Raw genomic sequence first — 24,807 nt, 5'->3', positions numbered from 1 at the left:
GCCCAGCCGTTTGCTGCCAGAACACCTTAATCTGACATGTCCCTGGTTAAAAATGCCCTATAGATTAATCCTAGTTATACTATATCATATTCTTTCAAGCTCATTTGTTCTGAAACTTTGTGTTTCTTTTTCTCCACAGGCCTTTGGTTTATCTGGGTCTCAAAATATTTGCTCGCTTTGGAATCTGTGAATTCCTAAACTGTTCAGAATCAACTCTGAGGTCGTGGTTACAAGTTATTGAAGCCAACTACCATTCCTCCAACTCCTACCATAATTCTACTCATTCAGCAGATGTACTACATGCCACTGCTTATTTCTTGTCTAAAGAAAGAGTAAAGGTAAGTCCACGTTTATAAGAAGCAGTGTAGGTGAGAAGTACAAGTGCAATCAAAGGAAGATCTCTCTCAAAAAGGTGCCAAGTGCCTTCCAGTTTAGCAACTCTGAGGTGAAAGAACTGGGCTGCTTTACATGGATCTAGGATCTCTCTTATAGAATGTGTGGAAGGATGGATACTAATATTACAGGAATCAAGCTATTCTTGAGGGGAGAATAAGAAATCTCCTTTTAAAACAAAATCTTATAGTTAAACTTCCTCAGATGGGCGAGCAAATGACATGATTGTTTTTGTGGTGGTACATACCATATACAGATTTAATGTAATAAACATCTTACGCCTTGTGATGGTCATTTTGCAGAAGGCTCCCAGGACAGTATAGACCATAAAATAGGTTTAGTGCTTCCAAAGCCACATCACCCACTGGACAAGATGCCCTGAGGCTTAAAGAGACTGCATTGGAGAAGAGTATTGAAACACATTACTTCTCAAAGTTCCTTGTACCATAGCACCCACTGCGAATTAGAGACACTGACAACCAGAATAAATCAGAGCAAACTTTGTTCTCGCATGCCCGGAGGGCAGACCGGAGAAGTGGAATTAAAACAGTGCTTGCATGTGTATGCGGTGGAGTGGTAGGACGTATTTCTGAGCTGCATTTTTGGATAGACATTTCTACCCCGAGTTGGGCCGCCTAAGGGTAGTGCTAGTGATGGGCACCTGGCTGAGACATTTGTGACTGTAAACAGGCTTCTGACAGCTCATTAAAACTGTAGAAGTCTCCTAACCTGGAGCTGCAGCTCATTAGCGTGCTCTCCAGAGGCTGACTTACAAATACGATATGCCAAGTGGGAATAGAGCTTCACTGGATATTTTCAGCCCCTGATTTGCCAGAGGTTTAGCTGGTCTTCCCAAGAATATCTATGAAAACCAGACAATATCTGGACTCATTTCAATGCCACAGAAGCATGGCTGCCTCCTGCTTTTCCAGAATGTTATTTCCATTCCTCTGTAGGCATAGGAAGAGGAAAAAATGTTGTGGCAGCAGAAGGAGCAGGATCAAAGTTCAAAATTCTCCCTTTATCTTTTCAAAGTTACAGCCCAGCTGCCTTTGTGTTGTCCAGAGTTCGACGTAACCTAAATACAGAAGGCCAGATTCTGCCACTCAGATTCACACTGAGACAATTTTCTTTCAGTAAATTGAACTCTGTTCTTGCCTGGCAAATTTTTCTGTCTCCCAAATCGCAGCAGTATTATCAGAATCATTTCCACATCTGTGCCACAGGAGTAAGGATGGCAAATTTAGACTCCTTTACCGCCAGCTGGGGTAAAGGTGCTGTAAATCCCTGCATAGTTTGTTATGTCAGACTCGGGAAATAAGCGTGAGATACACTGCTGTGGTCCTACAGGTCAGGTATTGTCCAGTTTCTGGCCACGTCCCATCTGCACAGGTCTGTGTCAGCCAGACTGAGCACTGGTCAGTGTGTCCCTCTGGGGAGAACCTGTTCCAAAAAGCTCTCCTAACTTCATCCCACAAAACCAGAATCCAATGAGCAGCAGCTGAAAGCAACAAGGAAGAAGCTAACATGTGGCAGGTAGTATTGCGGACAATGCAGACCATGAACCTAGAGTAGAAATAATTATTTGCCTTTTCTTTTTGTCCACAAGACCCTCTTGACAGGCCTCGATGAATAAGATCTTTGCTCCATCAAAGTGAAGCCACCGCATTAATTTGGGAGGTGTACAGTATGGTAGGGGTTGTCTTTGTACCTACCAAGTCTGACCATCCTGAATGGTACTGTCAAAGCAGGAGAGAATTTGGACCTTAAATTCAAGTTAATTGGAATGGAAATTATCTGCCCTGCTCCCAGATCCAATTGGGAACATTTCTGCTCCTGTGTCTCATTCATTTTATTAAAATTTTTAACACAATTGTTTTGTATCTGTGATCCCTTACGAAAGGCCCAGTATAAACACAGCATATACAATATGTTTCTATGATGCTTGGTTCTTTTTCTCCTTTATGCTATTAATACAGTATTAAAACCCTCGAACTCAGATAGTTCAGTATTTCATTATAGAGTAGATACAATTAGACATAAAGCAATGACCACTGTAAGTAGAAATAAAGCGTGGAGTGCACCATGCTAAGAGAATCAGAATCTGACACCGAAATTATAGAACCAGAGTATCATGGAGTTTTCCCATGGATGTAAACCATCAAGTATTCTTCATAGAATTCATGTTAGCCGTAGCCCCAGGACTCTGTTATTATTGAACTAGTTATATGGGAAACATTCCTTAGAAACTTTAAATCCAGTCGCCACATAAGTGGAATGTGATTAGGACTAATTAAGTATCCAAAAGAAATGAAGGGGTCTGCTGGAAATAGAATAATTTTTAGCAGTATTGGTCTCTTTTTCCAAGCCAAATACCCCAGCTCCAAGTGAAGGTGGTTTCTTTGTTGTTAGAAAACATGAACTAATTTATTACTTTGCGTTTGTTTAATTGGATGTGCTTTGTCAAAGGTGCAGCTGAGGCAGAATTGAAGAGGCACAAAGTGGCCAAAAAAGTCATGCAGTGTTCAATGAAGCTTATAATGAATTTTCCATTGCTCTGCCTAGAACGTCTGACCCTTACTGATCTTCAGAGTTCTGGCTTTTGTTCCTCAGCAACTTGGCTTAATCTTATGGACAGTGTAGGGTTTCTAATGAGTCTGCCAGAAGAACTGAGCATCCTTCTATTTTCAGCAAACTTTGGATCCGATTGATGAGGTTGCTGCCCTCATTGCTGCCACAGTCCACGACGTGGATCACCCAGGAAGAACAAATTCTTTCCTGTGCAATGCTGGCAGCGAGCTAGCGATTCTGTACAACGACACTGCGGTGCTGGAGAGCCACCACGCTGCCCTGGCTTTCCAGCTCACCACCCAGGATGACAAATGCAATATATTTAAAAACATGGAGAGGTAAGCTGAAAACCCACGGTCCTTTGTCTGCCCATTAGCATCTGTCACTTTCTTCCGTGTAAGATAAGATAATGCAAATAAGCATCCTAGAGGAGGGCAGTGCCTTGTGGATATATCTGCAGCCCTTATAGAAGTTTGCTTCTAAACCAGTAGAGGGCTTCTGCTTGTCCTGCACAGACTTAGGAGTAATCCCATGGTTTCTGTTCCTTCCATGAATAAAAAGGTAGATCCTATCTAAGGAATTTAGTGTAAATCTGAATGTTAGCAAGTCTAGAAGAATAATTTTGTGTCATTGGATGTAGAAGACAAGCTATGGCTGAGTGGGTAGATGTTTGCTGGGTAGAACAAGGATAGAAAGAGTCGCAGAGCATCAGTCAAAAATCAAATGCCTTGCTCTGGGAAGGATAGTGAAGGACCTGTTCTTCTTCCAGTCTAAAAAGGCATTTAGGGCAATGATGTGACCATTGCCTCAGTCCTCTAAAGATACAGGAGAACAGCATTGCTGGAAACATGGCTGGAGGATGAGCCACTGCCGAGTGTCTGTGCTGGAAGCCTTGGTGACGTGCTGGTGTGGCCCGTCCTGGCAGCCTTCCCGAGGAGCTGCTGTCTGTCCTGACCGGCTCTCAAGCTGTTTCTCCTAGAGGTCCAGTCATGCCTCTAGCACATATGTCTTGGCACACCGAAAGGTACTTCATTCAGCGTAGATCCCCAGCCTTTCTTACTGTTCTTTCTTCCCCCAGCACCTCTCTTCAATGGAAATGGTCTGTAGCGTTTTTGTTAGACTTGTTTTAGCAAGCAGCCCGTTGTGAACTGGCCAGCATCCTTAATTGTTTCCTTCTTTAAACAGGAATGAGTATCGAACCCTTCGCCAAGCCATTATTGACATGGTCTTAGCAACAGAAATGACAAAGCACTTTGAGCATGTCAACAAGTTTGTCAACAGCATTAATAAACCCTTGGCAGCGCTAGAAGAAAACGGGGTAAGCAACACTGCAAGTCCTCCTTAAAATGACTAGGCAGGGATGGGGAACCCTGGCAGCAGGAAACCCCCACATGGTGTGCTGAGGAGGTTTATCTGAAACGTGGAGAGAGACCAGAAGTGTCTTTCACCTCTGGGTTTGAATCCCTTTCTGCTTAACATGGTTGTCACATATTCTCAGGATGAGTGAAACTCCCTTGCATCCTATTAATATTGCAGTGCTATGATGTTGTGCTTGGGACCAGAAGCCTGGGTTGTGTATTTTCCTGTTAAAAATGTGATTTTGATGAACCCAGTCGCTCCCATGGAGAGAGTGCTAGTGGCAAGAGCCACTAGTTGTTGGTCCTTTCTGCAAAAGTGCCAGGATTTGCCTCGGAACAGAAACTGAATTACTCGCTCACCACAGGAGAGCACATCAGGGCTGGTATATTGACTGCCAGATGGTGCATTCTCTGCAAATGAGGCCCCTCAGCCTTCAGCGCTGCCTGGCAGCATTCGTGGGGTTTCTGTCTGCTTTGTTTTTTAATCTTTAAAATAGATGATAGTGGCATTATGTATCATATAGACATAATCAATAGCCATCTGGAACCCCGTGGACACAATGAAATTGCCTGTTAAGAGCTCATTCTGAAAACCCACACCAGTTTCAGTAACAGCCTCAACCAGCAGTTTTGTTGCCAGTAAGAGCAGCGTATAATTTTGTTGGAATGTTTTTTTGCAAAGAGAAGATTTTCAGAAACGGTTATAATAAAGTTTGCATCGGCGGCGATGTCCTGCAGGAGCTGTTAAGGTTTTCTGTGTTTTCTTACCATGTTTTTTAGAAAACCACATTTATGACTGTTGTGTGTAATGGGGGAGGAAGTCTTTTTATTATCTGAAGGCCGGAGAGCAACGGGTCTTGTTCCTTCACCCATCAGAAGCAGATTGGAGCTTAACTGGAGGGGAGAACCTTTGTCCACAGGAGTATATGCTAGAATTAGCTTTGTTCTTGGCACCCAGCACTACTAATGAGAGCTATGTGAAGCCAAAGTCCCAGTAGGATTCTGGTTTAACTGGCTAAACTAGGAGAACAGCTGTTAAGTCTGTGGTTATGAAGTGTTCTTCCCAGACAGCCTCACGGTGCAGAATGTGACTTAAAGTCACAGACAGACTAATACTGTTGATTTGTGAGGGTGCTGTGTTCAACCTTGCGGATCTACACTTTGTTAAAAGTGCTTGTTCCCTTCTACCAGAACCTAGAGAAGACCAGAACTAGTTTGTGCACACATTTGTCCTTAGGTTCATCATTTATTAGCTAAGCCATAACAAAGGCTTGGCACAGTTGGCCTCCTACCTATTACAAATAAAGGAAGCACAGTGAAAACCAGGCTTAAATTGTGAAGTTGCTGTCAAAGGTTACCAAGTGACAGGACTACCACCATCTTTTCAACATAACGACTCCGTTTACGTGCACATGGTGCAGTCAGCCCTTAGTGGTTTCATCGCGTCCTGTTTTTCACTGACTCTGTTCTGAGTTCCAAGCCCCTTTGCTGCCCGCTGTCTTGTCCTCCTGTTTTCCCTCCTCACCCACCGTTGTGCTCCTTGGCTTCCCTCCAGCTCTGCCTCTCTTCCTCCTCCGTGTCCCAGCACCGTCTTCCTCACTCAACAAGTCCCCTTTTGTCAGCATTCACCCCTCTTCCAGTTCTGATTGCTCATGCGTCTCCTCTCTCCTTCACGGTTCACTTTGTGCCACTCTGCTCCTTCTCTTTGCCTTTTTTGCACCCAGTCCCAGGCTCCAGCAATCCGAGTCTACCCAAACCACAGCTTTTTTATCTTCCAAAGCTTGCAATTTGTCAAGCAGATTTTCACAGGGGTGGTGACTGGTTTACCCCCAAACCATCCCTCTGACTGAATTCCAGGTCCTCGCTCGTAAAGATGCGAGGGTATTAAAAAAAGAGAAAAACAGCACTAATTTTTAGCAGCAGCATGAAGAGTCCGTTTCTCCTGACCTCGTATTTAGAAGCCACCAAAACACATTTAACTGCAGTTTTCAGGAGGAAAAAAACCATCTTTGCCTGAGGCGGACACCTGGTGGGGAAACTTCAACCAAACAGTTTCAATTGGCAGTTATGAACAGTATTAAACAAAACCTTTTAATGTGAAGTGTCAGCCTGCAGCCTAGCCTACAACCCTACTTGTGCATGATCAAGCTGTTTCATTGCAGACCTTTTTTTTAAACGTATGTATTAATTTATGATTGTGGAATTTTCCACAGAACCAGTTTTGCGTAGAATGATTTAAAGAAATAACACACCGGTACATTTACTCGAATGCCTGATAGACATTTTTAATGGAAGCATAAGGCCAGCAAAATGGATTCAAAGTTGTGAGGCCAAGCATTTCTCTGCTCCATTCCTTGAGTGTAACAATGAAGAAGACAAGAAGGGGGAGCAGTTCTTGGTAGATTACAAGAGAGCTGGCCAGGAAAAGCCAAGAGGCTTTGCTGTCTGTGCACGATTGTCTGCAGATGCAGGAGCTGCTTTATTCATCCCATTACTACCCCTCCTCACCCCTCGGTGCTGCCTGCCATGGCGGCTCCCCAGAGGACCTGTTCTCTCAATGCTCCTAAGATAGGAAAGGCTGAGGGAGCTGGGTCTGTTTAGCTTGGAGAAGAGGAGACTGAGGGGTGACCTCATTCATGTTTACAGATATCTAAAGGGGGAGTGTCAGGAGGATGGAGCCAGGCTGTTCTCGGTGACAACCAATGGTAGGACAAGGGGTAATGGGTTCAAACTGGAACACAGGAGGTTCCACTTAAATATGAGAAGAAACTTGTTCCCGGTGAGGGTGTCAGAGCCTGGCCCAGGCTGCCCAGGGAGGCTGTGGAGTCTCCTTCTCTGCAGACATTCAAACCCGCCTGGACACCTTCCTGTGGAACCTCAGCTGGGTGTTCCTGCTCCATGGGGGATTGCACTGGATGAGCTTTCCAGGGCCCTTCAACCCCTGACATTCTGGGATTCTGTGAAGGACGAGGCTTGGATCTGTAAAAACAAATACAGTGACATATAGAAATCAAACATGTAATTCTGCCTTTGATCCCCTGGGGCTGAAGGGAAATAATGTGCTCCAGAAGGCAAATTCTGCCCCAGGAGGGGAAGAAAGACAAAGGCTATATAACTTCTATTGAAAACAAGAAGAAAAATGTTTCCCTTCTTTTGGCTGGGAGTTTGTCATTTCAGCAGGTTCCTGCTAAAAGGCCTGTGGTGTGTGAGTGGGTAAGCCCAGTCGTTTACTGTGGTCGTTACTCGCGGAACAGCACTGATCCCTTTCCAGCCTGGTTGTCTGTCCGGCTGCACAGCAGCCTGTGTTTCCTGGCCGGGTTTCCAGCCATGGCAGTGAGTCAGTGTAGTGTTTGCAGGCTGAGCTGCCAGCCCTGTGTTCCAAATGGGATAGTTCCACTTACTTTTTTATTTATTATTTTTATACGTATTTGTTCAAAGAGCCACGCTGAGAAGCTGCGCTGTTTGTTTCCTTTCTTCTTTTGTTTCATAAACTGAAAAAAAACCCACCCTTTCCAGCTCCAGCATCCTTTATCCTCCCATTTCCCTTCATGATGTCACCTAAGCCTATGACAGGAAGCCAGCATCTGACATGCAGGGACACCTCTGCACCCTGAGCAGGATGCTGGGACCGCGCACAGTTAGCACATTTTATTCCCAAGACATCCGCGTCCAGCAAGTGGAACCGTGCCCTCCGTTTGAACGGATCACGGAAGCGAGCATCCTTTTCTGATTCCTGGTCATTTACCTACGAGGATACTCTCTACTATCCATAACTGAATGATCGCTAATCATTTTCCATTCTTAATTTTTACACCCTGATTGTGTTTCTGGAGCTTCCATCACTTCACTGTGGCTTTCTCATATGCAGTTTTGCACCTCACTTTTGTTTCCTCTGTATTTTCCCTTCCACATTTCTCAAAACGAGGGAAAATAAATGGTTTGGGAGTCTCATTGTGCTAGGAACTGGTGTTTCTGTGTCAGTATGCTGCCAAATAATGTATTTTTAAAATTATTGTCAGTTTCTTCCTTCATGAAGAAGTTTTTCCCAAGAACTTTCTTCTGAAAAATGTGTCTTAATAAGAGATCAGAATGTTTCTGCTGCTTTATATCTCCCTCTTCATACTGCAGGAACTGCTTGCACATTATTATAATTATTATTATTATCATCATCATTATTATTATCATCATCATCATCATCATAATTATTATTATTATCATTGTCATTATTATTATTATTTTATTGTTTATTATTATTTATTATTATTACCATTATCATTACTATTACTGTTGTTACGTCACCGCTCTGACTATAGACCAAGACCTTGTTAGGTGCCAGGAAAGTCTAATGTATTTCTTGCTTTCAAAGAGTTTCTATTCCACGTAGACTGTGTTGTGAATTTCTATAACTACCTATCCCAAAAGAGTCAAGTAATAATGTTGTACTTACACATAATTTTTTAAGAGATTTTGGAAGAGACTTGGAAATTTACTTCATCAAAGCTCCACAGAAAAGAGCTTCTAACCTGGATCATTGGAGCCTTTACTCATATTGGCTGTATACCGGCTCCAAATATAGAGTCCCATTGACGTGCTTTTATGCGCAGCCTGGGAACCAAATATAAGCTGTGTGTGTGGGCTGAAAACTTTCCTAGACTTGCAGAGGCAAGCTGAGACTGTTCGGAACCATGTTTCTAATTATTGCTTTAATACTGACGAACTCTCAGAAAGCAAAATTCCCGGTCAGGTCAGAGACTGATGGACTGACACGGCTCCCGTGGAAGGGAGCGAGCGTGCAGTGTGGGATCTGCCTCTCCTAATAGCAGCAGTGCTGCCACGGTGATTGATGCTCACGCTGACGAGGTTTGCGTGCAGATGGTGACCATGCATCTCGGGTCAGTCCTTTTTTTAAAACCAGCTCTTCCACTCTTAATGTGCAAGTCCATTAATCCTTGGATTTCAGCAGAGAATTACATTTCTCTGCCTACAGAGTGCTCGTAACTATGTGTGTAGTGATGAATGGATCCTCTCCACACTTTTAAGGAGGCAGAGGGGGATTAGATGACTTGCCCAAAGATGTCCAAGAGATCTGTCACAAAGACAGTGACTGAATCCAGAAACTGGAGTTCAGCGCTAGTTCAGAGCTGTGGCTAACGTTCATAATCCCCCTATAAATTTGGTTGGACATCAAATACGGTATCTGGTAGCAGGACTGATCCCTGCTGAAAGCATTCCCAGGGCGCAAAGCTTTTGAGTAAGTGCACAGAGATCTTGCTAATGGATTGGTTTTAATTCTTGACCGTTGCAGAATAATGGTGATGGAGAGTCAATCAAAACTGTTCTCACGTCTCCCGAAAACCGTATCCTTATCAAGCGCATGTTGATAAAGTGTGCTGACATCTCCAACCCCTGCAGGCCCATGGAGCAGTGTATCGAGTGGGCAGGACGCATCTCCGAGGAGTACTTTGCACAGGTAGGGCAGCTGAAATCCCATCAGCATCTCTTGAACGGGGAAAAGAAGGGTGCGTACGCTGCCGCAGAACATCTAAGGCTGCGTTACCTAATGCAAAAAACAAGCAACTCTTTTATTTTAAATAACGGGATATTACTCATGCCGATACAAGACCAGGTGCCTTCAGAGAGATGAAAGTCGACAACTTCTACAGTTCTGTTTTTTTAAAAAATGTAAGCTTTCGAGTTGTTCAGTTCGGAGCTGGGCTTCTGGAGTTTGTCTGCAAATGCATTCGCATCACGAGGGGCAGAGGAAGGTGCCTTTGCACACCTGCGCGGTCTGTGCCTCAAGAACAGGGTCATCAGGTCCTGCTGTTAGCACAGGAACAGCTCCCTCCAAAAATGCTGTAAGACCTGTGCTGAAGAAAGGTTTTAAGAAGATTGGGAGAAGGAGGAGGCAGAATCATTATCACGGATGACAGACCAAATACCCCAACTGGGACTTGGTACTTTGAGGTGGGGGAAAAGAGGTTAAAGAAAGATATTTTGCCATCCCTGAGTTGTACAGAATGTGGCTTCCATCAGAGATTGAGAAGAGCTGAGCATCTTTTATCTCCGGTCATAACTTAGTAATGTGTGAAGTTCCTTAGGGTCAGCTCTGTGTGCAGGTGCAGAAGGTAAACGAAGCCCATTAACAGAATGTGTCGTAGATGAATAATCGCGAGGGTTTTTTTGCAGACTGATGAAGAAAAGAGGCAAGGTTTACCCGTCGTGATGCCAGTTTTTGACAGAAATACTTGCAGCATCCCCAAATCCCAAATATCATTCATTGATTACTTCATCACCGATATGTTTGATGCCTGGGATGGTAAGTAAAACTCTGCTATATTTCCTGACAATAAGTATTTTGTGAACACTTGAAACTACTGTGATATAAAATCGCTTTCTTATGGCTCCTAAAGAAAGGGGGAGAAAAGGGAAGATCTCTGCAGTTGAAGTGAGCTTAATAACTTCATTATTGCTTAGAAGTATTTTGGTACTGCTACAAGCCGTTCTTCTGGATTCTCTCTAATATATTAGGTTCAGGCAATGTTTAACTTTCTTCGCTTTAACTTTCATCTCTGTAAGTGGAGAACAGGACGTATTCTCCTTGATAGCACTTTGGGCACAGTCATTTTGTCCATGTTAATATCAGTTATTCTTCAAGACAAATTTCTACAGCTTGGAAGCTGCTTGGGGGAGCAGCTGTTTCCTTCCAAGCGCTGCCTCGGCGGGAACAGTGGTCAGAAATGTGACTCTCCTGAGTGCCAGATCATGACATGTGACTGAGATTTGATGAAGTAGAAAAATTACAAGCATAATTAGCTGTGCCCCTCCTGGAAAACTGGATCCCTTTGCTGGGACTTGCAATACCAGTGTTAAGTAGACTTACAGAAGGGTTGTTGGTGGCCTGAGCGATACGTGAGTGATGAGAGCTATAGAGCCAAAACCATTTTGGGTATTGGTGTGACAGATTTCAGCTTTCCTATTTAACACAGCTGCCCAGACATTTCAAATGATATTTAAGCCGACAGAATCATGTGACTGTTTCAGTTCTGCAAACTAAATACACTCTGCCCTTTCTTCTCTAGCGTTTGCAGACCTGCCAAATTTGATGCAGCATCTGGATAATAACTTTAAATACTGGAAAGGACTAGATGAAAGGAAGCTGCGGAGCCTTCGACCACCACCAGAATAGCAATTAGACCATGGTGTGTAATTTGCTAACCAGACGCATATTTATTCAAGCTCACTTTTATCCATGTGATTTCAGATTTGTTTTGGTCTCTTCAGTATTACAGTAAGGCAAGCCCCTGCGCTTGGGGAGCTTTCACGTTCAAGAGAACAGGAGGTCAGCAGTTGACTTCCACAAACTACCATGTGCGGACTCCAAAGAAATAAGCCTGTCAAGTGGAATTACACTGGATTGCTGCAGTACTTGTACTGAAGAGGGTTTATTAGCGAACATATTGTTGCGGTATCTTCATAGCGGCGCGTGAAGCCAGAGAACCTTGAAGAATCCTCATGAGAAGGACATTCGCTAGGAGATTTTGCTTCATCCTCAATCCTGCAAGTGAAAAAGCAATGTCTGTTGATGGAGACTCACAGCTTTTCTGAGAAAGCTACATGCGTTTTACGAGCACTTAAGACAGTTACATAGAACAATCAGACGTTTAAAATGCAACTCTCTATGAAGGAATTTTTGATCTATGAAAAACACATGTACTCTATTTTTTCACATCACAGAAGGTGCAATCATTCACTTCTGAGCACTACTGAAAGTGAGTTCTCTTTAAGAAATTTAGTAGCAAATGTAAAAAATAACACAAGAATTTTTGAGGTTGATCGTTAGCATCTATGATTAAAATGATATGTTTTATTTATTTTGTTAGATGTTCAATATTTTCTATGAATTTATAAATACTTAAAAGCCAAAGCCAACTTTAGATGCATTACAAATTTACATGATTCATACTCATTAATATACATTTCATCGATGTACAGACCTTTTATTTTCATAATGCAAATACAAAATACTATACAATGATACGTTTTTATTGCACTGTAAGGATAGATGTGTATGTTGAAATATTGTCTGATTTATGTTAATTAAAATAAGTTCTATTGAAAAGGTCTCACTTGAGAATAGTAGAATAAAGAAGAAACGTATGCTGTCTGAGCACCAGAACTGCAGTGGTTCTCCCCCAAACCAGTGACGACCACCTGATCTTCCCTTCACTACAAAAATAATAATATGTTGGAACTTTTTGCTCCCATGAAATTTTATGACTGAATTCCCTGACAAAGTCTGCCTTATTTTATATGGTATTTCTACAAAGCATTCCACAGCACATACGAGGAGGCGACATCTAATGAATTTCAGCATTTTATAGCCTATGTATTTTCCTCTGCCATGAAAGAAACAGAACACAAAACCACCCACAAAAACCTTTAACTCGAGAAGTTTGTAAAGGCTGTGTACCTTCACAATTTGAATTAAACCTTCATAGCAAACACTAGAAAATAATAAAATGTGTATTTTAAGAAGTCTGAAAGTCCTAGCCATTTAATTTGGAATGTGTTTCCTTCGTAGTTTGCAGCCTAATAGATAAATGAAATTATTCAGGAAGAAATAATTAAGATGCTTGCTGTCGGGGAGGGAAGAGTCGGGGGGGTTGGATCGGCATAAGGGTGATGAAAGGTGGTTTATGGCTAGCGAGGCTCCGTGTTGGTGGCCCGGCCTTGGCGAGCCCGTCGGACCCTCGTGTGCCCTTGGACAAGTCTCTTCACAGCTAAAAGTGCCACGTGGATTCCACTGAAGGACGAGAAGAGCCTCCCGTCAGCCTTCCCAGCAAGCAGCAAGGCCCCAGAGCACTGAAACAATTGCCGGCTGTGGGCAGTGCCGAGGCAACTGGCTTTAGAGACCTTCTGAACCCTCCCTGAAGAAGCACGAGCAGGGTGGATGGGGGAGTCCAGGGATGGCAGCAATGGGAGCCTTAAAGCAGGTAAGAAAGGAAGAGGTGGCCTCTGCAGCTGTGCCCTGTTCCTGTGTTCCTCCTTCATCTCCAAACCCATGAGACTCAAGGGCCGTCAGCAGTTGTAGCTCACGACTCTTTGTGTTTGTCTTGCCTTTTGCCAGCGCTGCCCTTACTCTGCTTGCGTACTCTCCCTTCCTATGGAGTATTTGCGTTATATGCTGTTGGGGCAGGGAATTCCCTTCCGTGATTTCCTTTAGTTCGTCGATGCGTGCACATTGCCCACCCCGGTGGGGCTCAGCTCCTCACCCAGACCTCACCGCTGTCTCAGTGACAACAGTAGGACGGATGGCACAGGGTCTTTGTTGACCTTCCAGGGGTTCTACAATCGACACTGAAGGAGCAGATACATTTACGCTGAAGGCTGAAAAAAATCAAGCATCCTATTTTCAAAGTGAACATGCAAGGAGAGGGAGAGCTGGCTGCCAGAATACATTGTTTTCTTGGCAATATTGCATTGTGTTTCCATATACATGCACCTATTGTAATCAGCTGTAATTTGCCACCTGAGGTTAATCTATTGCGTGTGTCTAGTTCAAGGAAAAGCTGCTCTGGCTCCATTAGAGGGAAGCTGCATGACACGGCCAATATCTCCTTCCTGCTTACCTGCTGCGAAAAGGATAGGAGAGCAAAAGTAACAGCAAATGGGTCCAGAGAATGTCTGCAGGAAGGGGGTAAAAATATTTCTTCATAAGCATAGTTAATATTCTGTGTTGTACTAACGAATGGTGAAAGCAGTTAATTTAATCTGCTATAAAGATGCCTGATGCATCATCATTGAAAAGACGCGATCGATATGATTAATTCCTTGAAATTCACACTGCATCTTTGATGCCGTGCGTAGAGCTGCGCTAATCAGTCCTCTGTATCAGCCAGATTTATGTCCGTATTGGGGTACAATAATTTCATTGAACATAAAGCACTGATTTGCAGCACTCAGTGCAGCTCTATTGATTCTGAATTTTGCTGTTGCCAGGGTCAGACTATAATTAAAGCCTGGAACCACCGTGTGTGATCCTCACCGAAGATCCCGTCCCACTGAGCCCCTCTGCAAGCTCCGTGCAGCTCTTCAGCCTCACGTGCAGCGCGAGCCCGTGCCGTGGAAAGAACGAACTGAAAGAGTATGATCGAAATTATTCCCTGGCAGTCTTATGCACTGTCTACACTTTTCATTTGTTCTTGCTTTAATGCTAATACAAGAGTAAATTCTAATGTAGACGTGATGAATAAGTCCTTTATGCACCTCTGGGGTTTTAATCCTTGAGCTTTGTGTTTAAAACTGAATAAGGTTTAGCAATTCAGCATGAAATGAGCCATTGAGAATGATTTGCTCTGTTTTCTGTGCTGCATCTTTTCAGTCAGGTGATGCTGCTGCTAGACCTGAGTATCACTTTCAGTTGCTTCCAGGTGCGCGTGAACTATTATGATCTGGTAAAAAAGTGCTGGCTCCTCAGCAAATTGCCCTAGGTGGGTATCTTGGGCCCTTCAAGGGACAGGTATAAAATTCTGGGTAATAATTCCTTATTCTTACAAGAAGAGAAACCAGACAGGTATTGGGCACAGCTGCCTTGTCCTAAGTCTGAAGATGGCTTTCATACTATGGTTTTCTCAATGGCTATATATAAATTTAAAATCGCCTGAAATGGCATGAATGCCTTGGTTTCCGTTGCAGTGCTTTCTGCTGTGGCTGTCCCACCTGTCTCAGTACGGACATCATTGATATGACACTTAAGAAAACGTGTCACGAACGTGAAGGAACCAAAGCAATGACAAAGCCATTCCTATAGAGAAGAATGGATAGTAATAATAAAATCAAATATCTACTAATCCCTTACAGGATGCTCAGAAACAGCGCAGGGAAGCAGAAGCTGTGCCCTTCTGTGAGAGCAGAAGGATTTGTGTCATGACTGCGTGGAGCACTTTGACATGAAGTCTCGGAGCTATTCATGAGCTTCAAAACAAACAATCTCTGCTGACGTGCGACGTGGTGCCTCCGAGGTACGGTGGTCCCCGGGGTGCTCGTTAGACGATAGCACGATGGATGGTGTTTCACAGTGACGTGAAGTTTGGACGCAGAAAACGAGCTTTTCAATTGCTGCGTGTCCCTGTGCAGCCTGTACTGCTGGTTCAGAACAAAGGGGATGTCCAGGTGCTTCAGCTGTTTCTTGTTCTGCTGAAGTTGTGGCTCTATGGGCAAGGACTTCTGTGTTGTAATGCTTTCTCTTGATGCCTGCTCTCAATGTTACCAGGGCAAAATGTCTCACGTTTTCCTTTATTTCCCATGTTAAACGTCTTCTAAGAACCTCCTCCCTCACAAACCTCAGTGAAATGAGCTTCGCAAGCCCCGTATGTGTTAGCATCCTCTTTAACAAGCAAGGCAAATGAGTTAGAAAAGGCCAGAGGACCCGGAGCCACTAAGCAAAACGGGTTTGTGGCTTCTAAACACCTTTGAAGCCCTGGGCCTTCAAGCCGTGCCTGTGGTTAACACCAAGTCTTCCTCAGGCCAGGAAAGAGTCTTCTGCTCTTCTCATGTTCCAGTTTTTCCCCTCTCAGCTTCTCTGTCTTCCTTTTTTCTTCTGATCCCACGTGCTGGGAGTCCTTCCCTTAACTTCCACGGGCTGTGAATGTCCCTCAAACACGCAGCCATAATGCTGGGGCTAAATCCTGCCTTTCAAAAACTGACTCTTGCCACTTACAACTTTTACCCCAAGAAAATATTTTTCTGACTCAAGTTAAAGTGAGCCTGGAAAAATAGTGGCTGAAAGCTTTAAACTGCTGTCTACAGACAGATGGAGAACGCAAACATAGTTAACTAAACCGGCTTGTGAGCGCTGCATTGCTACTGCATGCAAGGTCTTTTACATTGCACCCACATGCAAACTGAAGTCCAGGAGCGTTCGCAGGCTCCTCTGCCTTTGAGATGATGTTGGCGCCTACGAGCAGCTGGGGACACTTGTTGGAATCTGAATCTCTCTTTTCTTGGCTTGCTTGCTCCCCCGCTCGAGTGGCAAGAGTCATTGCTAGAGAGAAAACTAATTTAGTGCAGCCCATGGTAATTACCAGGAGTTACTTCATCCTGTAATCACAGATGTTTCTCTTGAGGCAGCGAAACAGCACAGCGCTGAGCACCGGGAGGAAGCGAAAGGGGTGACTGCCTGATTTTGAAATGAAAGGAGGAATTTAGTCAGTGTGTAATTATTCAAGCGAGAAGTTGGTCCTGTATGTCTTCAATATTCCAAAGTGGTATTTGATGTAAATCCTTCCCCAGAGCTCGTTACATTGGCTCTTAGCTCAACCTGAGCGCGCTGGGCGCCAAGTGCAGTGTGCAGCACAGAATCACAGAATCGACTGGGTTGGAAAAGACCTCACTGATCATCAAGTCCAACCCACATTTTATAACCAAGTAGAACGATGTCACCCTAGTGATGCTGCAGCCTCTACGTACGGCTTTGTCTTCAGCCTAAAGATGAATATGTTTGATGAGATTCCTTTGGTATTTGCGGCGTGGAATGTGTGAGGAATATTGCTTTGCACCTCCAGCAATAACTGTTCCTTTTTTTGCCTAAAAGAAGTTACTTCGTAATATTTTTTCTTTACAGAAAACGAAATGTTTCCTTTACAGATCCCTAAGCGCTTTACAAGAAGACACACGGATCCCTTTTGCAGGTGGGTAGCACGAGTTGCAGGGAAGCACCATGGCTGGGGGTGTCCCCCAATGGGAGACCCTGGGGCTGCTGAGGGCTCTGGGTTCAACTGTGCCGACTTTCCAAAAAAAAGACGGAAGATAAATGTAGAAAGCACGTGCGTTCCTAATGGTTTGTCACCGCCGCTTTGCAGAGATACCACTCAGAGCACCTGAGAAGCCAGAAATGCGCCCTGACCCCGGGGAGCCGGATGCCAGCTGTGTGTGCACGCCGAGCCCCAGCGGCGGGTGCGCCGGCTGTTTCAGACACCGCTTACCGTAAGTGACAGCCTGCAGTGGCACCGCGTGAATGTCACTGCGGGACGGGCAAGACGCCCGGCCACCCCACCCAGACCGGGCTGGGAACGGCAGGCGTAACACAGACACAGCTTTTGGGGGTGGTTCGGGAGAAAGACTCTGTCGAGGGTTTAGATTGCGGGGTGACAATCAGACCCTGGCAGATGTGTTGTTAACCTCCTCTCCCCACCACTTCCCCCTTTTGCCCCTGCCTCTCCCCCCTTCCCACTCAGCACAGGCGATCGGGAGGGAAAGAAGGACAGAGAGAAGAGAGTTGGAAAAATTAAAAATGTTATATTAATGCTACTGATAAAATAGAGAAAATAATACAAAATATACAAAAAAAAAGTCCCGGCAGATGTAGGGCCGGCACCCCAAGTCCTGGACTGGACTCTGCAGCCAACCGGAGCTGGATTCAGTCTGTCATTGGCCTCAGTTCACAGGGGCGACTTCGCAAGGTCCTCTCCTAATGTCACCATAGGGAAAAAGGGATGAGATCCTCGCGATCTCCCACTTTTATATGAAGTATTCACGTGAATGGAATGTTATACACGGTTGGTTTCTTGGCCACTTGTTTCTCGTTGCCCCTCTCGTAAGATCTCCATCCACGCTTATCAATAACTTCACATTCCATTGCTATGTTTACCAAAACTTGTATCTGGTTCTCCAGGAAAATGCAGCTCATATGAAGCTTTAGCTGACAGGCAAATTCACTAAAAGAGAAGCTTGTTTTAAACAAAACCAGGACAGACTCCAATTGCGTGAATAGACAGAGCATCGTGAGAGCAGGGTGAGATTCTCCTCACCATATAAACGAGCTCTACAAGTGAGCAGCGCCTCTCAGCCACTGAAAATCCGCGCTGGCAGACTCGGTGCAAATATGCTGTCCCCTGTTATGACAAATCCCTGACAAGCCAAGGTCAGAAAGCAGAAAGTTATAGCTGCTCCGTCATGCTAGGAACAAAAAAAGAAAACAAAAAGCCTTGTTTTAAAATAAGCTGTTTTAAATAAACAAGTGTTCTTTGAACCACATCAGAGTACATACCTAACAATATTTGTTAAGTAAATATCAGTGACATGTTTTAAGTCTGGCTCAGCATGTATTAGCAAAGTGGTATTTGTGTTGCTTTTGCTGTAACAAGAGTCAATAGTGTTTCTAGAAGGTGGTCTGAAAAAAGAGACTTTTGGGGTTTTTTTCCCACTTAGCATCCCAGAGAGAAACATCTGCCCACCAGTAGCCCCACCTCAGGGCTTATAAAACCTTCCCGATGCACTGATTTCAGTTAATTATGCTTCACTTCCATTGACTTTGTTCAGTTCACAGTCTCTCTCTTAGGTGTTAGTTTTGTTATTTTAGATCATTCTGGCTTTCTGGGGGAAGCCTGCCCTGAGCCTGCTTGCACATACACGGTCACGTTATTGCAGTCTGTGCCTGAAATGCCACGGTGCCGTGGCCGGGCAAAGTTCAGACCTATTCCCACCTCTTCTGATCAGCTGGTCCCTGAGCTTAGATTTCCCCAGCCTGATACCAGTGCTGTAAGCACAGACCCCACGCACAGACCTGCTCCTCGGAGCCTCCCGACCGAGCTGGCCCAGCGTCAGCAGCACAGCGACACAGCGAGAGCCACGCAGGGACCGAGAGCGCGCACCCCCAGCTTAAACCCGATGGTTACTATTCCCTGTGCAGCAAAAGAAAAAGTAATATCCATTTCTAATTTAAGCAGATTTTTGTCTGTCTATCCTTTGACCTTTTGGCTTATTTAACCCTTTTTTAAGAGCCAGGTATTAACTCTAGGGCTGATGCGCAGAGGAATGCAAAGCAAGGCAACAGGTTGTAACGATGATGCTGAATGTGAAATTCTCCACCAGGAACAAAGGTTTTATTTGACATCTGACAGGCTGCGAGGAAGTCAGACTGCTTCTTAAATTTCCTCTCCTGTTATGTCAATACAAGTGATCTCTTTGGGCATGCTCAGAAATTTTTGGCTTAATAAATCATCACACGCCTCCATGTATGGGAGGCGATGTGACTTCTGCCCCCCGGCCTTTGTGGGGTGTTGGAGAGGAGGAAAGGGGGGAACCACAGTTCATAAATCAGGCCTGAGCTACCCCAAAGTCAGGCCACTGAAGTCACAGTGAGGCTCTGCAGGCAAAAGGGACAGCTTGGCTTTTATCTGTATGCCATGGCACCACAGGTCCATTCTATGGCTTCTTTCTCTTCTTTCATGTCACAGGAATCAAAGCCCCAACCTCCCCTTCCCAAATTGCCTCCGGTTATTAATAGCATGAACAGTAGTTAACCCAGGTTTGAAAGAGGCTTTGATGAGATATTGCTCTTTGATGAGCTGTTTGAAGGGCAGGAGGCAAAGTGTTTACTTTGCTTGGAAGAGGAGTCTGATGAGCAATTTGCTTTTCTTCTGCTGAGGCCAAGCAGAGCTTTGTTACCTCCCGACTATGGAGACTGCAGAGGTGTTTTACAGCTGCTGCTCTTTACCTCTGGCTGTTTCTTTACCTTGTGCAAGAATAAAAAGTTACGAGTGAAGCCCAGCAGCCTGTCCCCACCTGCGACAGCCGCCTCTGTGCTGAGCCGTAGCAATGATCCGCTCCCCAGCTTTCCTTCCCATGGCTGGTTTTCCTGCCTTTGGCTGTCCTGGGAAGCCCTGAGGAACTACTAGGAGTGCGGTGAGGAATTAGGAGTGCAGTGAGGAATTAGGAGTGCAGTGATACCCAAAGTGCAGCTGGCACAGAGGACGGAGCAAGCCGCAGCTTCTTGAGCAGCTGAGCCCTCCGAACCATGCACTGCAGCAGAAAGGGGCAAACAGGCAAGCAAGGCATCGATCGGGTTTGGCTTCCCTGGTGGTGGGCCAGCCTCTGAGACATGAAGCGGTTTAGTCTGAGGATACTGAAGCTCTCCCAGAGCTTAGGCCATACTAAACACACCAGGTGCTTTCCTGGAGCCGCACCAAAGGAGTGAAGGCAAGCAGGGCTACTACTGATTCTTGCTACAAGAAAGGTTTACAAACTCAGATGATAAATGGCGGGGCTGTTGAGTGTTTATTTCATCAAGCACTTTATTGCACAGGCTGTGAAGCACATCTGACTCTCACTGCACAGCAACAATAACCAGGTGTACTCCGGCAGCCCAGCTGCAGCGTGCAGGTCAGCATGGAACAGGGACAGGGCAGCAGGCGTTGGGGTGGCCCCGGCATTTCCTGACCATGCACTGCCCGACACTATAGACAGAACATAAGGAATTTTGTTTAGAGATTGGGAGAGAGCTTGAGTGAATCCAACTGGGTGCAAAATACTTCCAAACAGAGGGACTCTGTATTATTTTGCCTGGATGGTCGGTGTCCACAGGCTGTGGGAGCTGTGGGTCGGTAACTCAGCAGCTTCGCAGCGGCCCCAGCGGCGCTGCTGGGAACGCGGGGGCTGCGGTGGCGGCTGCGAGCGGGTGGCTGGGAAGCTGCTCACCCACCCCGGAGCAGGATGTTATTCACACGCTTAAAGCTGCAGGATGAAGCACTTGTTATGGGGAAGAGTTGGACACGATAAGCAGGTGTCACGCAAGATCGTGGTGTTTGGGAGAGGGCGGCTGGAGGCGACACACGGGCTGCGGATGGCGGCACTGCCGGAAGCAGCCCCGGTACTGCAGGTGAGGCAGACCCTGCGGCCACGCCGGCTGGAGCCGAGCCGTCCGGAACGAGCCGCCGCCGTTACCCGGGGCCAGGCGGCAGCAGCGCCGGCGGCCGCGCTCCCCCCCACGCCTGGCGGCAGAGCCCACGGTAAAACACGAGCCGTCTCGTCGCGCCAAGGGGCGGCAGCAGCCGCCCGGCGCCTGCTGTACGTGCATGTTTATTGAAGCGAGAGGAAGAGCCGGCCCGCCCGGGCAGGAAGCGGCGCCGGGCGGGGCGGGGTGCGGGGCCTCCTTCCTGTGCCGCCCGCGGGAAATGGCGGCCGCACGAGGTGAGGCGGCGCGGTCCGCTCCGGGCCCGGTCTCCTTTCCCCCGGAGCGGGCCCTGTGCAGCGGGAGGTCCGGCCGGGCCCGGTCTCTTTTCCCCCGGAGCGGGCCCTGTGCAGTGGGAGGCCCGGCCGGCCCGCTTGGCCCTGCCCCCATCACCCGAGTCCGCCGCCGTGATGCGCGTCTCGCGTGGAAATCCGCGGTGAAGAGGCGGCGCTGCCCGTCCCCACGGCAGGTGAGTGCTGCTCGGGCCCGTTCTTTGCGGTGCCAGCTGGGCCCCCTGCCCGGGTGTTTGGTTTGAGACCCCTCGGTCACTGCTGCGGCTTCGGGGTGCGGGTTGAGCCGCGGGGTGCCTGCCCCGGGCAGGGGGAGCAGCCCCTTGAATGCATTAACGAAGCAGCTCACGGCCTCGGCGTTGCTTGCATCAGAGCAAGTAAAGCTTAAAACAGAAGCCTGCTTGGAAAAGCTTGAAGCTGGGCTCAGGACAGCCGAGTCTGATATGTACTGGTAAGTGAGTGTACCAACGTAAATGTAGCCATTTAACCAAAAGTGGTGTATCCTGGCTGTCCGAGGTGGTGCAGTGGGTTAGGGGAGTCCGGGTGCTGAGCTGAACGGGAGGCAGAAGCGCAGCTTTGCAAGGTCCCTGGCTGAGTTTGGGGGCGCTGGGGGGTTGTGCTGTGCAGTGCCCCTTGGCAGAGCTCGGCCGGTTCCTGCGGCTTCCCGGGAGCTTCTGAGGAGACTCATCTGGAGGACTAAGAAAGTGGAGCCAGTAACATTATATTGACTCCACTGATACTATCCTCCTAAATTAAATGGTGGAAGAACAAGGCCTGCCTGTGAGATAAAGTCAGGACCTACTTCGTCTGCCTACAAGATTTTAATGGCAATTAGAGGGAACAAGTTAAAAGGTGTTTCTGCAGAAAATGGTGGGCGTGTTTGGTTTGAATTGAACACACTAAACCGTGTTTCAGTGCTGTTGTGTTTGTGCTTTTGACGTTCTCACCTCTGTTTTTGCTGGCAGGCCTGCGGGTCCCTTTGTTCCCGGCTCCGGGACTGGGTGAGCGGAGACGCTGGATGTGCTGAAGGATTATGGTAACCAGTTTGGAAACTCTGATTGTTGTGTAAACCTGTCTGATAACCGGGGCAGCTTTGTGAAAGGGCTTTGTGTGATGCCCTCCAGCGGCAACAGCCTGCAGCGATAGTTTAAACGAAGAGCGGACAGGAATTGGAAGGTGTGATCCCTTTTGCCTACCCCGGAGGGGTTTGAGGGTGACTCACTCTGAGCCCAAGGGTAATTGGGCAGCCCTGGAAGAGCTGCTGGGTGAGCTGTGGTTGAGGGTGTCGCATCCTTGGGCAGTTCATGCTACTTCAAGCTCTACAGGGGTGCACAGATCACTGCTGCACATGGGGGCAGCCTGTGGGGTTCAAGTGGCCAACACCAGAACTTCAGGCATGAGCTCCTGTCCTTCACAGAAGGTGAATTTTGCTGTGTGCCAGTAAATGCACGCAGTGAAAAGAAACAGAATGAAAGAAAAATGCCAACAGGTGCCAGGAAAAATGCATCTTGAAGCACTCTTTTTTAAATGTTGTCCTTTCACATGGGCAGTGAGGCAGAGTTCCTGTAGATAGACCGGAGATGAGAACTGGTTTTGCTTCGCCTGAGACACCTTTCAATGCAAAGAAAGAGCTCTCAGATTGACAGCTCAGCACAGTTCTCCAAGATGAGTGTTACATCCAGCATTCCAGATAAATATATGTGGTGTTAGTCTGCTCTGGGGTACCATACCATGTTAGTGCACTTTAGCTTCAGTAGGAGACTCCTCCTTTGCTGTCAAATACAGCGTCCAGTTCCGTGCAGGGTTTGGCCCTCGCTCACAGCTGTACAGATGTACCGCACTTCCTCCTGTCCGCTGGACTTGCGCAGAAAGATGAGATTGATACGTCCGCCCTGGGTGCTGTGCTGGTCTGATCAGCAGGCCCTGTGGTGGAAGTGGTGGCCTCCCTGTGAAGTTTTTATATAAAGGTAATTCACAGTGACAGCTGGGTTTGAAAAATACAGGTGGTTCATAACTTTTCCTTTGCTGTATAAATATTTAAGGGAGAGGGTTGGGTTTCCTAAGAGAGGACATACTTGGGTTATTGCTGACAGGTGAAGCTTTTTTTTAAATAGAAACATGCAAACTCATTTCTCACATTGTTTTTAACTTGGTGGCCAATTATTGTTTGTTCTTTTTCCAGATGGTGCCTGGCCATGACCAGCGAGTTGTATTCTGTTGAACAGGCTGCTCCATACTCAGCCACCAGGCCTGCGCTCCCCAAGAGATTCATGGAGCTGGCAGTGGAGTGACAGAGCTGTGTGGTGCCTGTACAGTCCCACTCCAAGGCTATCTGAGAAGGTCATGTTTGGCTCAGAAGATCTGTCCTTGCAGCAGTCCTGCAAGAGGGTTGTGAAGTCCCTGGAGCTCAGCAGTTGAAAAATACTTTGGATTGGGTTCTTGTATCATCTGAGGTGAATCCTGGCACCAGGATACAGGTATGGTTTGAACACTTTAAATGAAAGCTGTTGGTGAGGAGCGGTGGGGCTGTTCACAACAGAACATCTGCTTTTGTCAGAATTGTTGGGTTCATCAGCACCCTTTCTGCATTAAAGGCTTTGGGAGGTCCAGGCGTCCTCGTACCTCTGCTCTGATACTTGTGTGTTTCACTCTTACAGATATATCTATTTAAAAGAAGAGCGTGGCTCTCTGTTTTTGGAAGACAAAGGTAAAACACGTTCCAGTGGGTGGAAGTTGGGTCCTGACTCAAGGCACGCATTTTGAAGCAAAGAATGGTGCTTTCTCACCCCTTCATTCCCTCGCATTCCCTGTATGCTCCAGCTGCTCTTCTCTGCTATGGCCTTGCCAATGTCAGCAGGGCTCACATGGCCACCTCGTGGCCTCTGCAGTGGCGGTGGCCGAGTCACCTGCTGCGGAGGGAATTGGGTTGTGCTCACTGCAAGACAGCAACTGGCTGGCTGTGGTCTGCCTTACAGGGGGTCTGACAAAGTGACCGTCACCACCCATTCTGCCCTGGAAATCCCTGAATTCCTGGTAGACTGAGAGATCACCCTGTACATACATAGCTCAGCGTCACAAAACCCACCTTCTTTTGAGCATTGCAAAAGAAATAGGTATACAACAGAAGACGGAACTAATTGCTGCTATAATTACGTATTCAGCTTCTGTTGTCATAATTTCTGCAAAGTCTGTTTTGTGGAAACTTTTTTAAAGCTATTTGGGGAAGAACAGGAAGCTTTTGGCACATAGTTCTACACCAAATCTCTTCAGTTTTGCAGGCTGTGTTTGTAGAGACCCTGTATTTTGTAGAGGCCACCACCTGTTCCTGACTATCCCCTAGAATGGAAACTTGAAACAATTATTTTTGTAATGAATGTGCAATAAATCTGCGCTTAATGGCTCTTGGTTGAATTTGGCTATTTTTGACGTGCACGAGTGAGGCTGTTCAGAGCTAGACGAGCTGCTT

General features: G+C 46.4%; 2 protein-coding genes, 1 long non-coding RNA gene and 1 other non-coding gene across 8 annotated transcripts in view; all 4 read left to right on the top strand.

Moving 5' to 3' along the window:
* The window catches only part of PDE8A (phosphodiesterase 8A), a 134,450-nt gene extending 121,593 nt beyond the window's left edge, over positions 1–12,857 (top strand). For 4 of the 5 annotated variants that reach the window (XM_065847379.2, XM_065847377.2, XM_071814070.1 and 1 more), the window contains exons 17-22: positions 140–338; positions 3,085–3,302; positions 4,150–4,282; positions 9,628–9,792; positions 10,509–10,638; positions 11,402–12,857. In XM_065847379.2, coding sequence (XP_065703451.1) covers positions 140–338; positions 3,085–3,302; positions 4,150–4,282; positions 9,628–9,792; positions 10,509–10,638; positions 11,402–11,508 — 952 coding nt within the window. In that variant the 3' untranslated portion in view covers positions 11,509–12,857. The remainder of the gene's footprint in view (positions 1–139; positions 339–3,084; positions 3,303–4,149; positions 4,283–9,627; positions 9,793–10,508; positions 10,639–11,401) is intronic. The other variant, XM_065847378.2, reaches the window with a different exon arrangement.
* A 2,103-nt stretch (positions 12,858–14,960) lies between these two features.
* LOC139828964 (uncharacterized) lies at positions 14,961–17,270 on the top strand. Its single transcript, XR_011741126.1, has 3 exons — positions 14,961–15,343; positions 16,968–17,011; positions 17,183–17,270. It is a non-coding gene; the product is annotated as an uncharacterized lncRNA (long non-coding RNA).
* A 3,397-nt stretch (positions 17,271–20,667) lies between these two features.
* Positions 20,668–24,742, top strand: LOC136106747 (uncharacterized). Its single transcript, XM_071813683.1, has 5 exons — positions 20,668–20,815; positions 20,985–21,520; positions 22,307–22,377; positions 23,524–23,818; positions 23,999–24,742. Coding segments are annotated over exons 1-4 (756 nt in total). The 3' UTR covers positions 23,525–23,818; positions 23,999–24,742.
* On the top strand, positions 22,030–22,160 carry LOC136107093 (small Cajal body-specific RNA 15). Its single transcript, XR_010652227.1, has one exon. It is a non-coding gene; the product is annotated as a small Cajal body-specific RNA 15 (non-coding RNA).
* Positions 24,743–24,807: the final 65 nt, after the last annotated feature.

The sequence above is a fragment of the Patagioenas fasciata genome, chromosome 12 (assembly GCF_037038585.1).
Source record: "Patagioenas fasciata isolate bPatFas1 chromosome 12, bPatFas1.hap1, whole genome shotgun sequence".
Taxonomy (NCBI): domain Eukaryota; kingdom Metazoa; phylum Chordata; class Aves; order Columbiformes; family Columbidae; genus Patagioenas; species Patagioenas fasciata.
This window is presented reverse-complemented; position numbering and strand designations above follow the sequence as displayed.